Source organism: Malaclemys terrapin, chromosome 1, assembly GCF_027887155.1.
Source record: "Malaclemys terrapin pileata isolate rMalTer1 chromosome 1, rMalTer1.hap1, whole genome shotgun sequence".
Lineage (NCBI taxonomy): Eukaryota > Metazoa > Chordata > Testudines > Emydidae > Malaclemys > Malaclemys terrapin.
Genome location: NC_071505.1, coordinates 100,294,922 through 100,309,781, shown reverse-complemented (window position 1 = coordinate 100,309,781; position 14,860 = coordinate 100,294,922). Strand labels below are relative to the sequence as shown.

The 14,860-nt window shown below is 44.5% G+C and overlaps 1 protein-coding gene across 2 annotated transcripts in view; it reads right to left on the bottom strand.

The window, feature by feature from the left end:
* The window catches only part of LOC128839879 (uncharacterized), a 225,220-nt gene that overhangs the window by 95,087 nt on the left and 115,273 nt on the right, over positions 1-14,860 (bottom strand). For both annotated transcript variants that reach the window (XM_054033239.1, XM_054033247.1), the window contains exon 9: positions 1,569-1,719. In XM_054033239.1, coding sequence (XP_053889214.1) covers positions 1,569-1,719 — 151 coding nt within the window. The remainder of the gene's footprint in view (positions 1-1,568; positions 1,720-14,860) is intronic.

The window sequence follows — 14,860 nt, the reverse complement described above, 5'->3', positions numbered from 1 at the left end:
TTCCAGCCCTAGAATCTATGAATCTATGAATCTTAATTCATCAGATGGCTTAAGCAGTAAAACTTGACTGTGCTTTCAATTCAGTAGCCTGGAGAGAAACTCTAATTCCTACTTTATTAAGAAATGGAGGTAAAAAAAAATTAAAAATATACAACTAATGTAATTCCATTGATTCCAATGGATTTACTCCTGATTTAAACCTGCATAACCAAGAGCAAGAATAGATCTATGGTATTTACTTAGCAGGGCTTCAGTCACCATCCATCAGAGAGCTTCATGCCTTTGGTGGCTTTAGTTCCTTAATCCTCTTCCCTAGCTAGCTAATTTCCTTTGCTGATGCCAACTGGGGAAAGACACATACCCAACATGTGTCTCAACCTCCTCAACAATACTAGGTAATGGTAGAAGCTATTTCTGGCATAAATAGTTGTCAATGGCTGATATCTAGGGTAACCATACATCCCGTTTTAGCTGGGACAGTCCCCCTGTCCCAGACATCCTGACTTTTTTGGCAAAACTGGGTATTTGTCCCATTTGCTCTTGACCGAGGGCAGTGGTATGGGGTACACAGAGGTCTTCCAGGGGGTACATCAACTCATCTAGATATTTGCCTACTTTTACAACAGACTACATAAAAAGCACTAGCGAAGTCAGTACAAACTAAAATTTCATATAATTACTTGTTTATACTGCTCTCTATACTATACCAGTGGTTCTCAAACGTTTGTACTGGTGACCCCTTTCACACAGCAAGCCTCTGAGTGCGACATCCCCCCCCCCTTATAAATTACAAACTTTTTTATATTTAACACTATTATAAATGCAGGAGGCAAAGCGGGGTTTGGGCAGGCTGACAGCTCGTGAGCCCCTGAGGGGCCCAACCCCAAGTTTGAGAACCCCGCTATACATTGAAATGCAAGTACAATATTTATATTCCAATCGATTTATTTTATAGTTATATGGTAAACATGAGAAAGTAAGCAATTTTTCCGTAATAGTGGCTGTGGCACTTTCATATTTTTATGTCTGATTTTGTAAGCAAGTAGTTTTTAAGCAAGTAGTGAAACTTGGGGTATGCAAGACAAATCAGACTCCTGAAAGGGGTACAGTAGTCTGAAAAGGTAGAGACCCACTGTCCTAGGCACAGAGGAACAAAAGCAAACACGACAAATGCCAAGTTTTGTCAAAATACTGTAACATCCATGACATTGGCATGGGTGAGCAGTGGCGGGGGGGGGGCTCAAGCTGCCAGCTCCGCACGGGGATTGGGGGAGGGATGTATGTCTCAGGCCATCAGCCCTGCCTGGGGTGCTTGGGCAAGCGGTGATGCCCAGCAATTCTGGCCAGTTCTGTGCCAGAGGGGGGCCTTTGGCCAGCACCTTGAGGTGTCCCGTTTTGACTTTGGGGAATATGGTCACCCTACTGATATCAGGAAAAATCCCATCAGCCAAGCACAGAATAGTGTATTTCCCAATAAGGATCAATCACTATAATCTCTCTCCATGTTCCTGGAGAACAGAGAAGTAGCACGTAACATGGTGAATGTTATCACTTTTAAGAAGAAATACCTGTTAATTGGGGGAACAAACAACAGTCTTCAACCAAAGAAGCTCCAGCTATAGATGATTTTATTTCCAAGTCTGTATTTGGATGTAGTTCAGTAGTAGAAAAAGAATTTTCTTCATTCCTCAGAGTATTTGGTGATTTCATTCCAACAGTCTGCAAACAAAAGAACGATCAAAAAGAAAACTTATCATTGAGTTACCATCACAAACATTGAAAGCTATGTAAAACCTGATCCTGCACATTTGAAGTGAATGAGAGTTTTGCCATTGACTTCAGTAAAGCAAGATCAGACCCATAATGCAAATGTATATAGTATCCTTCATAAAGGCCACAGAACATTTCACAAAGAAAACATTAGGCAACCCAGTTTCTACTATGATTTCTTGCATTAGGGCAGGGGTTCTCAAACAGGGGGTCGGAACCCTCTGGGGTCACAAGACCCCTTTTGGGGGGGGGGTCACGAGCCGTCAGCCTCAACCGCAAACCCCGCTTTGCCTTCTGCATTTATAATGGTGTTAAATATATAAAACACGTATTTTTAATTTATAAGGGGGGGGTCGCACTCAGAGACTTGCTGTGTGAAAGGGGTCACCAGTACAAAAGTTTGAGACCCACTGCATTAGGGGCTCAATCCTGCATCATCCTGAGCACTCTGACCACAATCCAACAACGCACTTATGCACATCAGCAGTATTGACTTCAATGGAACTATACACATGCTTAAAGTTAAGCACACACTTTGTTGGACTGAGGCCAGAGTGATCAGCACAATGTCGGATTGAGCTCTAGGAATCTATAAGCAGACAGACAGACAGTTGGATAGGCCGATTAGTTTAGAAGGTGAAAATCAAGGCCAAAATTTTCAAAGTGGGGCTGTTACAAACCCATGTAAATTGGAGCAGGCCCAAATAGAGGTTGAATTGGTGTACTCTGTTGACTAGAACAGCCCCCACAGGCCCATGGGGCATCACCAAGATGGTTTACATTCACTTTTATTCCTCCCCATATCCTCAGATGCGCTGAGTAGAGCGCTACTTTACATATGAGGTTCTGGACCACAATATCTATAAAAAGTAGCCACATTGGAAGGGTGTTAACTATTGAAATGGTTAAATTGGGGGTGGGGGGAAGCTACAACTTACCCTAACATAGTTTCCCCATAAAACCTCACCACGAGAACTCTGAACTTGGAAACCAAGTTGGCCCTAATTACTTCTTGTTAATTGAGCATATAAATAGCAAACCCATTTTTAAAGTGGCTGTTTTTGTAGCTATTGCAAGTTTATTTGGTTGAAGTGTTGGTTTTTTGTAGTTGTTTATAAAATATCTCTGTAATTGAGAGGAAACAGTAAAAACTCATTCTTAAATACTTAACAAGAAAAACACCCACATGCTCAGAGAGTTAGCTCAACCTTTTACATCTAAGAAAGACATTAAAGTCACAATTCATTGCTGCTCTGACCTGGTAGAGCCATTTGCAGCACTCGAAAGTGTGTGGAAAATTATTATTAATTTGTATCACTGTAGTCCCAGAAGCCCTAGTCATGGGCCAGGACCCCATTCTGCTAGGCAATGTGCAAACACAGAAAATGCTAACCATCTGATTCACTAGCATTTTACACTCATCTTGCACTTATTTTGCATTGGGGTAAGTGATGACACATGATGTAGGAAAATGGTGAATAAGGCCTCAGAGCTCTTCTTTTTCTAACTTAGCCTTTTCCTTTTTTTGGCTCAGATATGGATTCCTGATTTTTATATAGATGTAGAAATTTCACAGCTATCTATCTCTGTATAGTTACACTGGTGGGAACAATAATAGAAATGTGAATTAAATAAACACCCATAAAAAGTTTGAAACTGACTTCTTTGTAATAAGAAGCAGACATTCTATGACCTAAACTGCTAAGCTTTTGGTTACAATATGTATTAGCATTTAGAAGTATTGTTTTGACCACTGGGGGGCTCCTGTATTTTAAATTTTTAAATAAAAGCATTAAACAACAGCTGGCCCCATCTAGAACTGACTGAATAATTTGCAACTAGCAATCTATTTGATGAATATCATCTTTCCTTCTGTCTATACTGTCTGCAGACAGATTGTGAAACTATCAAATGTATTAATTATTCAAAATTATTCACAAATGTCTTCATAGAATGTTTCCTGATTTGTAAATCACTCAACTGTTGACATTACAATTAAATATACACCTCACAATTTTCACTGTAACTAACATACCTTAAGTAGTGAGCATAAACTTTGAATTTTATATTCACTTGTATCAGTTGCAGTTTTCAATGGCCTAATCCAAAGCCCCTAAAAGTTAATGGAAAGGTTCTCATTAACTATATAAGGTTTTGGATCAGGACAAGTTTGCACATTATTCAGTAGTTACACAATTTCATCAGCAGGGAATAGAAACAAACCCCGATAGCTTACATCAATAGTTAATGCAGCTAGAATTTTCAAATTTTACATTCACATTCACAATTCAAATTTCCCTTTTAGTGAATCTTTGAGCTAAAAATTTGATTTTCATGAGTTTTTGAGCTAGGAAAGCTTGAGTGCTCAATTGTTTGTAGAAAGCAAACACAGCCAAATAGTATTTCACTTTCAAATTCAAACACACAGCTCTCAGCTCATTGATCCTCACTGGGTAAACAAGTGACAATCAGAGTAAATTGCAGGCTATTTATTGGACCAACTTCTGTACTCTGAATACCTTTCTCAGGCCTGGGGAAGAGCTCTGTGTAGTGTCTCTCTGACCAACAGAAGTAGGTCCAATAAAAGATATTACCTCACCTGCCTTGTGTCTCTAATATCCTGGGACCGAAATGCTATGACAACACTGTATAGGCTAATTACAGTCTATTTAATAATGGGCCAGATCCCCTGATGAGGCAAATCAGTAGACCTCTGTTGAAATCAATGGAGCTGTGCCAATTCACCCTGAGGATGTGGCCTTATATAGCTATTTATAATCTTTAACTGTCTAACTTGTGGGACCACCAAAGCCCTTCAGATTCCAGAGTTTCAATAAGAGGCCAAAGATATCAGCATAGACGTCCTGTGCCTCCACATCGGCTCTATGGCCTTGACAGCTCTGGCCCTGGTAATAAGCATCAATAAGTGCTAACAGGACTCCTCTGGCTGCAGTTGCCACTGAAACCCCATAAAAGTTATATCCCTGCCATGGACAGGGGTCTACATGAAGGACCCAGACTGGTTACCTTTCCTGGCCACAAGGGAGAGGTTGTCAATCCTCCAGGCTCTGCCCTAGTTTACCTACTTCTCCCCTGCCTGGCCATCTTCCTACACATGGGTCCTCAGACCAGCAAAGAAGCCTTCACAGGATTTGGAGGAAGGTGACATAGAGATGACTTCCCAGTTTTTTTGCAGGACAGTGAGAGAGAGAGAGAGAGAGAGATCCTTCCTATGCAGAGATTTGGGGACCCCATTCATCTCCCCCAATAGGTAAGTGTCACTTCTTATATAAGACTTTTTCTTCCTCCCCACAACTTGCAAGTCCTAATCACGGTGAGGATATTCGAAGCAGACAATACAAACCTGGCATAATTTCCATTAGAAAGCCAAATTAAACATGTCATGTTGACAAAAATCTCCTAATGCAAATTAAAAAAGCGACTTTATGCAATCCTGATGAAAGATTAATGTTTCATATGCACTTTTAAATGAGGAGGTTGCTGGGAGCCCGAGAAACTAAAAACCTAGAACTCTCTGGTCTCCATAAAAGACTTACTAAAGTAAATATTTATTTTCTAAAATGATAGGCTAAGCTCATGAAGTAATTGCTTTCTAGTTCTTTTTGCAGCAATGACCAAATGTCCTCTTCACAACTCCAGCATCCACATAAACAAATTCTTATTTTTACAGATTTTAACTTTATTTGTAAAAAAAAATTATGAAGAAACTTTAGTGTGAGGCCTTCATTCCCTTAGGCTCTTAATTTTTTGGTAAACATTTGTTAAGTGCCACCAACAATGCACTCATGCACTTTATGCATGATTGCGCTTTCACACAAGACCCCTGCATTTATGTATACATTTACCATAAAAGCTGGCTTTGATTTGCAGTACACTGCTATTGTGCTCACTTTACTGCTCCCTAGTGTGCTACATTATCTATTTTTTTGGGAGGTGGGGGGTGTACAGCTGCCCATCACCGTGGTATTTGAGCATATTCAACATAAAATTGATTGACAATAGCAAAGTCCTTAGTAGGCTTCATGGAGTCTGTGGGTCCTCTTCTCTTTTTTGAGTTACAGAAAGCTCTCCCTGGGGTGTTTTTGTGTTTGTTTGTTTTTGTCTGGATTTCTTTTCAGTAGCGGAGAGGAAGAAAGGTCGAATGTCATTCTAGCAGAAAACCTAATAGGAACATTCAGCAGTAACTTGCTAAAGGTGGTCAGAGTCTGGATCTGCCTATTGTCCTCTGGAAGTGTGTCCCACAGTTGCATTGTTCCAAAGGACACAATTGTATAGGTGGTGCATAGATGGAGATGTGGACACAAAAATATAGCAGAAAAATCCCTAAAGTAAAACTCCAGAATCAAATTTCTTTACTAAAGCTTTACAGAGAAAGCTAGAGTTAAGGTTACACTACAATACAGACTTCCATTTTTATGTGGTCGCTACCAGAGGTGGACTAATACATTGCAATGAATAATTTATCCAATGAATGTAGCCACTTTTTCTGTTGATAGAAAATCATCAAGCAGCTTGCAAGTTCCTTGAATTTATGTGATGTTAAGTGACATATTTTGGCAAATTGAATTTTTCTCTGCAAGTATTTGATATTCAGTATTGGTTATTTGAGTGGTATAAGTTAGTTGTGATTGGTCAGATGAACCACATGGGTATTAGGTGAGACTGGCATTGGAGTGGCTGAGGAGCATCCAGAGGAAGAAGTGTTCCCACTCCCTGTCTGTTTCCAATATGCTGCAGCAGCTGTACCATGACAAGGTATGCATGCCAGCCAAGGCCAAAGTGGTGATGAAGTCCTTCATGAGTGATCTCCACAGGCAGAGGAAGCACAGCTGCGTTCACACCACTAACTCCTCCAAAATGCAACCCATCTTATAGTGGGTGATACCAGAGGAAGTGGCCAAGCATTCAGCCACACACATAATGGGTCTCCCCCTAGAGAAACATCTCTACCTTTCCCCCTGGGGCACATATCAGGCGGGATAAGAGAAAGAACAAGAAAGGAGCCATGTGACTCCCATGATGCACCATGCTGCTCAGCCAGAGGAGAGATTGTGTTGCATTATGGGAGATGTAGTTCACCCAGGTAGCCCAATCCATAGGTCAGAATGGGGAAATCAAGCATCTGAACTATAGCTCCAATACCCACAGGAAAATGCAGTTTAATGTTGAACTGACTTGAAATGAAATATTTCAGGTCAGTTTAACAAAATCTTTTGTTTCATTTTTCCTGACAGAAAATGGAAACTTTTTGACAAAATGAAAATCTTCCTGCAGAAAATTTCAATTCAGCAGAAACTGGATTTTTCACTGAAAATTATTCAGATGGAAAATTTCCAACCAACTCTATTCCTCAGTCTTTTTACATTTCCTTAAAAATTATATCCAACCCCAAATGGGAAAAATCCATCAAGGCTACCGCTGGTGCCTGGGAATTTAGGATCAGTAAAAGTTCCAGGAAGAACACAATATTTTAAACATCTCAGACAAAGAGTGGGCATATCCTCTCCACAGAGGAACAGTCTCAATCCCCTCCAGTTTGGTAGGATTTATTCCCCTTCCTATCAACATGACCTGGGTCTAGTTTGGATTGAGCTGCAGCAACTCAGTTTCTTCCAGATTGCTATCTCTGCTAGTTTCTGAGAGCACACGCTCTTTTGAGAGGGCTTTAGAGGAGCATTTTGCAGGTAGCTGGGTAACATTTAGCCAGAACCCGAAGACCATCCATAAGTATGACTGAATGAAACTCAAAATTTCTGCTGTAGCGCTCTGGAAGATCATGTGCAAAGTGATGTGACTTCTTTCAACAACACAGCCACAGTTCTTATCTTTTAATGTAGGAATTTGGACCCTGGAAGGTTTGTTGTTTAGAACTATTGGTCAGATTTCATCATGAAAACCTGAGACACAACTTGATGGTCTCCGATTACAAAGTGAAAATAATTCTATACCACAAAGTGTACCAATGGAGGAAGGACGGCCTTGTGGTTAAGGCACATGATGAGGACTCTGGGTTCAATTCTCAGAGTCTGGCATAGACTTTCTGGATCCCCTTGAGGGAATCACATAAGCTTTCCATTCCCAGCTAACCATTCCTTTCTCCCACTTTTTGTCTATCTTGGCCATTTAGAATGTAACCTCTTTGTGGCAGGGACTGTCTCTCACTATGTTTTTGATGGGGCAAGGCCAGATGGCTACAGTAAAGTAGTGAGGAACAGGTATGTTAGCCCCAGGCTAAACAAATCCCTGGTACCATGGTAACCAAATGGCAGTTGCTCCAGGTTAATCAAGACACCTGGGGCCAATTAAGATCCTTCTAGAAGGTAGTGGAGATAGCTAGATTGATTGGGACACCTGAAGCCAATCAAGGACTGGCTGGAACTAGTTAAAAGCCTCCCAGTTTGTCAGTGTGAGGTGGATGTCAGGAGCTATAGGATGGAGCTGTGCTGTTGGAGGAACTAAGTAGTACGAATCCATATCAGGTGCAAGGAAGGAGGCCCTGAGGTAATTGTGAAGAAGATATTGAGTGGGGGACTGCTGTGTGGAAGTAGCCCAGGGAATTGTACACGTCCTATTTCCAAAAAGTCAGCTTCCATAGCTGCTAATTTTAGGGTCCCTGGGCAGGAGCCCAGAGTAGAGAGCGGGCCCGGGCTCCCCCCTTCCCTCCCTGATTAATCACTGAGACTGGGAGACAACAGAGATTGTGCGAGGGAGGGTTGTTTCTCCTTACCTCCCTTGCTGGCTTATGATGAAAATGGCTCAGTAGACTGTGACCCTTGCCTCTAGAGAGAGAAGGGCTATGTGGAGGGTCACAGTGAGCCTCTGAGGCTAGCAAAAACCGTCAGGAAACGCAGGACCCATGGACTCAAGGACAGAACTTTGTCACAGTTTGTACAAGTGAATAGCTCAAGAAGACCCTGATCTCAGTTGGAGCTTCTGGGCACTACTGTAATATAAATATAATAATAATAATTAAGGTGCTGAGTAAAAAAAACCAAATGAGTGTTATGGCACACCCACACTTTTTGTGATTTTTTTTTTCCAGTTGGATCATAAAAATTTGACAAAGCAAAATCCAGACTTTCCTTATTGTGAACTGCTGGATAGTAAGACTTCATTTTCAGAGAAATACTATGTTTTATCATATCTAGTACACTGCACAACTAGCCTCCTCCTTTGTACCTTGCACACCCTAAGCTTCCATTTGATTCTCAAGGAATACAAGATTGGGATCAAACTACAAACCCATTGCCACCTAAGGACCTCCCAGCTGTGTCACTATGATACACACAAATACAGCTCAGATATTCACAGTGACAGCAGGAAGAAGACTCGGTCATGCTCCAAAATAACAGGCAGCTACAACTCAAGCTTAAGGAGAATCACTGTTGGCAGAACTGAACCTACGACACAGAGTGGACAGTTTGATTCCATCCAGTAGAAGGCAATGGTCTAACCAGCCCTTCACACTGTTAAACATATTTCTCTCCTGAAAAACAGTCTCTTATTTCACTCCTACCTTTAGCTGTGCTAATAAAGGTTTACCCCATGAATTAAATGCAATTAAGTCGACTTTCAACCCCCTGAAAATGAATCCCTTAATGTTTTTAATCTTTAATATAGCTAATTTACAGAGGTTCTTTAAGAGTGCTTGTTAGGTCTGTACATCATAAATGAATGAAACACAAAAGAGAGGTGTGAAAGCTGTTTGTTATGGGCTCTGCTGACATAGCATACTGTTTCAATCTAATATAAGAAAAATAAGGTGCAATTTGAGTAACTTGACACCAGCTGTTAACTTTATAGGCTACACTTTTTAAAAAAAAAAATAAAACAAGCATGCATATTGTATTTTCAAAAAGCTTCTTAGTCAGGTGCAAAGAAAGACACAGGTGATCAGCAAGTCCTTCTGAAGGAACATCTGTTGTAAAAAAGAGAGAGAGAGAGAGATGGGGAAGGTGCCATTTTCTATCACTATAGTAAACACCTAATGCACCGTAAACAGAACAGGTCATGCGGTAAAACATGAAGAAGCTCTTTTTAATCATCTGAATAGAAATTTAATATCTTTGCATTTGCTAAGCAAGGCGACTTGCCCAAGCAACCAGATACACAAAGCTCTATATATTTGTTCTGCTTTTGTTGCTACTGAGTGAAGCTTCTAAGTCACAAGCTTTAAGGCTGGTTTTTATTAAGTAGTTTTGCACTTGAGTGCTCATTAGGAAAATTAGGGTATCTGAACATGTAATAGAGGAGTGTAAGGAAACCTGATAGATCAAAGGGAAATAGCCACATATACAATATAACAAACACCTACAATGATTATTTTTTTTTTATTTTTATTTTTTGCTGTTGAGTTTCTGGGTCCAATTCTAGGCCTGATTCACCAGTTCATTACCCCTGTTGTATATCAATGTAACGCCGCAGAATTACAGCATCATAAAACTGGAGTCAGGCAGTGGTGAATCAGGACCTCTGGCTAGTGCTGAATGACATGAGGAAAAAACATTGGCAATCAGCCTACATTAATGTCTCCACCCATTGCTCTCACAAGTAGCGCTACACCAGGGCTGGGGTAACAGCAGGAGAACCTGAACAAATCATCATCCACACGAGGCCCATGGACTCATGATGATGTTTAAGCAGTATATCAGTGCAGTCATTTTGCAATAAGTGAATGGAAAATCATCCGGCCTCCAGGCATATGCAAAAATGTGGCCCTGATGTTCAAAAGGGAGACCTTGCAATATAGCAACATTAATATTCCAATTGGTACGTTTAGCTTTGGCTGTGTTTCCTGATGCATTACCTCCATGAAGGATGATCTCTGCCAAAATCATGAGTCTCTTGAGTGCACTAGGAAAGCCAAATTTTCAGTTGGGGGAAGGGGAGAGCACTCAGTTGCCGTCCAAAACATATTAGTAATAGAAGTGGGCTGCATTCAAAATGCCAACAAAACCACCACAGTGACATTAGAGCAGCAATTTACCAGATTTCCTGGCACTGCAATGTTATTCCTTGAAGTATTGCTTTTAAGGGTGGTCTTCCAGGAATTATGCCAAATTTATAGGGCACCCACTGCTATTCCCACTGGATGTCTTAATGCTGAATATACTAGCCAGACTGGCAGGCCTTCACAGAGCATGTTATATTTTTCTGAAGCTATTCAGCCTATGCTAAGTTAGCCAAGTTATCCTACATAGTCGCTGTTATCAGTTTCGCAGAAGGCTGAGAGATCCTGCCTTTCCAAAAGCAGATAATAAAATGTGACCATAGGTGAAGACTGGGAAGAAGATAAATGAGGATAAATGCCAACTCAGAATATTGGTGTAAAGAATACTTTCTGAGGCACTAGAAGCAAGGAGAAGTTAATATATATTCAAATAGAAGGGCTTTATAGTTGAAACAAATTCTGTCCCTACTACTTAGAGCCAAGAGCTACATACAAGCACCATTTCATATACACCAGACTTAGACCAAATTAACTTTATGTCTTTTGTTCATGTGTTTGTTTAGATTTTGTGAAAGGTGCCAGGCAGAGCCCCGGAGACTGACATCCTCTGTTTAACAGCAGAACAAGTACCCCATAGGCAGCTGCAGTGCTAGCTTCCCCCACACTGCCTGATCAAAATACCTCAACATTTATTTATTGTGAGAGTATAGGTGAGACCCTCTTTATTGTGAGGGTATAGGTCAGCCCTTGGTCACTGAGATGAGACTGCCAATGAGGTTGCCAGTTAGTGCCAGTTGCGGTGATGGTAACTGTGGTGTGGATACTTATCCCTGGGAAAAGACAGTTACCTTTTCTGTAACTGGTGTTCTTTGAGATGTGTTGCTCATGTCTATTCCACAATAGGTGTGCGTGCCCACCACATGCACCGGTGCCGGACGTTTTTCCCCTAGCAGTACCCGTAGGGGAGCACCCCTAGCGGCCCCTGGAGTGGTGCCTCTATGGTGCGGTATAAAAGGTGCTGCACTCTCCCCCCACCCTCAGTTCCTTATTGCCAGACAACTACGACAGAGTCACCATGGCGGGGCAACTGCCAGGCTCGTGAGGGTCCTGTACCAATGTTGCCTGGGCCATGCTGGGGCAATCAGGACATGGGCCCTGTCCGTTTTTATCTATCCCAGGACCTTGCCGATCAGCGGGATCGGTGGGAAGGCATAGAGAATCTGGCTCAACCAAGATAGGAGGAAGGTATCGGAGATGGCGCCCACTCCCAACCCCCTCCCCCATCCCAGAGAAGAACCGGGGACACCTGCCGAGTCGTGAACAGGTCCACCTGGGGAGTTCCCCATTCCTGGAAAATCCTGTGCACCACCTCTGGGTGTAGAGGCCACTTGTGCTGAGAGGAGAAGTCTTGGCTCAGGAGATCCGCCCACGAGTTCCGGGCACCTGGTAGGTGATAGGCCTGTAGGCAAATGTCATAGGCTATACAGAAGTCCCACAGCATGAGGGCTTCCTGGCAGAGGGCAGAGGATCAGGCCCCACCTAGCCTGTTGATGGAAAACATCAAGACCATGTTGTCCGTGAGAACCCTGGCCACTCTGCCCTCCAGGTGCGAGTGGAAGGCCACTAACGCCAGCCGGACCGCCCTGAGCTCCTTGATGTTTATATGCAGGGCAAGGTCCTGCGCTGACCACAGACCTTGGGTCTGAACGTCCCCCACATGGGCTCCCCACCCCAGGTCCGATGCGTCAGATACCAGCTCCACCGATGGGGACCTGCCCCTGAACGGGACCCCACGGAGCATGTTTCTCGGGGAGGACCACCATTGTAGGGAGGCGATCACCAGCTTGGGCACAGTGAGGGCTTTGTCCATCCTGTTTCTGACCTGGGAGAACACCGAGACCAACCAGACCTGGAGGGGCCTCATCCTGAGTCTGGCGTGGTGAACAACATATGTGCACGCCAACATGTGACCCAGGAGCTGAAGACACACTCTGGCTGTGGTCACGTGGAACCTTGTGACTGTGTCGTTGAGCCCTTTCAGAGTCTCGAATCTGTCCGGTGGGAGGGAGGCCCTGGCCAATGTCGTATCCAGGACTGCCCCGATAAACTCTATGTGCTGTACAAGGAGTAACGTGGACTTGGTGTTGTTCACCAACAGGCCCAGGGTGGCGCACGTGGACAGGAGGAGCTCCACGTGACCCTGCAGCTGCGACCGGGAGCGGCCCTTGACCAGCCAGTCATCCAGATAGGGGAAGATCTGGACCCCACAATGTCTGAGGTAGGCTGCCACCACAGACATGCACTTTGTAAATACCCTGGGAGCAGTACACAGGCCAAACGGGAGGAGCGTAAATTGGTAGAGCTCCTGCCCAACCATGAAACGGAGGAAGCGCCTGTGTCCCTTGAATATATGAATGTGGAAGTACGCGTCCTGCAGATCAAGGCCGGTGTACCAGTCCCCGGGATCCAGGGAGGGGATGATGTGAAAGAGAGACCATGTGAAACTTGAGCTTTACCAAGTATTGGTTCAGGGGTCGTAGGTCCAGGATGGGCCTGAGCCCCCCTTTGGCCTGCGGGATAAGGAAATAGCGGGATAGTACCCCTTGCATTTGAATTCTGCTGGCACCACTTCCACTGCTCCCAAGCCAAGGAGCCAGGCCACCTTCTGCTTGAGCAGGGCCTCGTGAGGGGGTCCCCCAGGAGGGATGGGGGCGGAGGGTGGTTGGGAGGGGTAGAGGTAAACTGGAGGGTGTAGCCTCGGGAGATGGTGTTGAGGACCCAACAGTCCGAAGTCAGCCGCAAACACTTCAGGAGAAAAGCACGCAACTGGCTGGAGAAGGGAAGCTTTATTGTGGGTGGATCCCTGGTATGAACTGGTAAGTCGCCCCTGGGCGTCCCGTCAAAACTGACGTTTCCCTGCCTGTTTACCCTTGGAGGGCCCAGGCTGGGGGGCAGATCAGGACTGCCTCTGCAGGCGTTTCTTATAGTCCAGTGAGTTTTTATAAGGGGGCTCATATTTAGAGTGGGTGGCCTGGGTGGAAGCCTGCCGAGGCTTAAACTTGGACCTGGCCAAGCGTCTTAAGCGTTGTGCGGGAATCTTTCAGGCCGTGCAATTTCACGTCCATCTGTTCCACAAACAGGGCCTTGCTATCGAACGGGAGGTCCTGCAAGGAGTTCTGTGCCTCACTGGACAGCCCAGACAGCAGGAGCCACAACGCCCTCCTCATGGACACCGTGGAGGATATAGACCTTGCAGCCGTAGCCGTAGCATCCGATGCTGCCTGCAAGGTTGCCCTGGCAGCCGCTGTACCCTCCTCTACCAGAGCTTTGAACTCCTTCCTATCACTCTCTTGGAGTCCTCGAACTTGGGTAGAGAGTCCCACAAATTGAACTCATACCGACCCAGGAGAGCCTGATGGTTCGCCACCCTTAACTGGAAACTTGAGGACGAATAAACCTTTCTCCCAAATAAGTCCAGCCTCTTTGAGTCTTTATTTTTTGGAGTAGGGGCTGGTTGGCCCTGCCTCCCCCTGTGATTGACTGACTCAACCACCAGGGAGTTGGGGGCAGGGTGGGTGTACAGGTATTCGTGCCCCTTGGTGGGCACAAAGTACTTCCGTTCTGCCCTCTTAGAGATGGGAGGCAAGGAAGCTGGGGTTTGCCACAAGGCATTTGAAATTTTTGCCACCCCTTTGTGGAGTGGGAAGGCCACCCTGCCCAGTGCCGAGGTCGAGAGGATGTCGAAGAGGGAGTCCGAGGGTTCCTCCACCTCCTCGGCCTGAAGGTTGAGGCTTGATGCCACCCTTTTTAATAGTTCCTGGTGGGCCTTAGAGTCCTCCTGCAGAAAAGAGGGAGGAGGGGCCACAATCGCCTCATCAGGGGAGGATGAGGATGTGGGTGCAGTACTCTGCATACCCACCGATACCGGAGGTCCCACCACTTGGTCGCCCTCCGGGCACGGAACCAAAGATGCATGCCCCACCAACTCCTTTCTGGGAGGCTGGGAGAGGGAGGCCGACGGTCTCTCCCAGGCTCCAGCCACCAAATGAGACCCCACCGACTGACTAGCCTGTCCCATCGAATGACCACTATGAAGGGAGGCCAGGCTGGCGTATGACC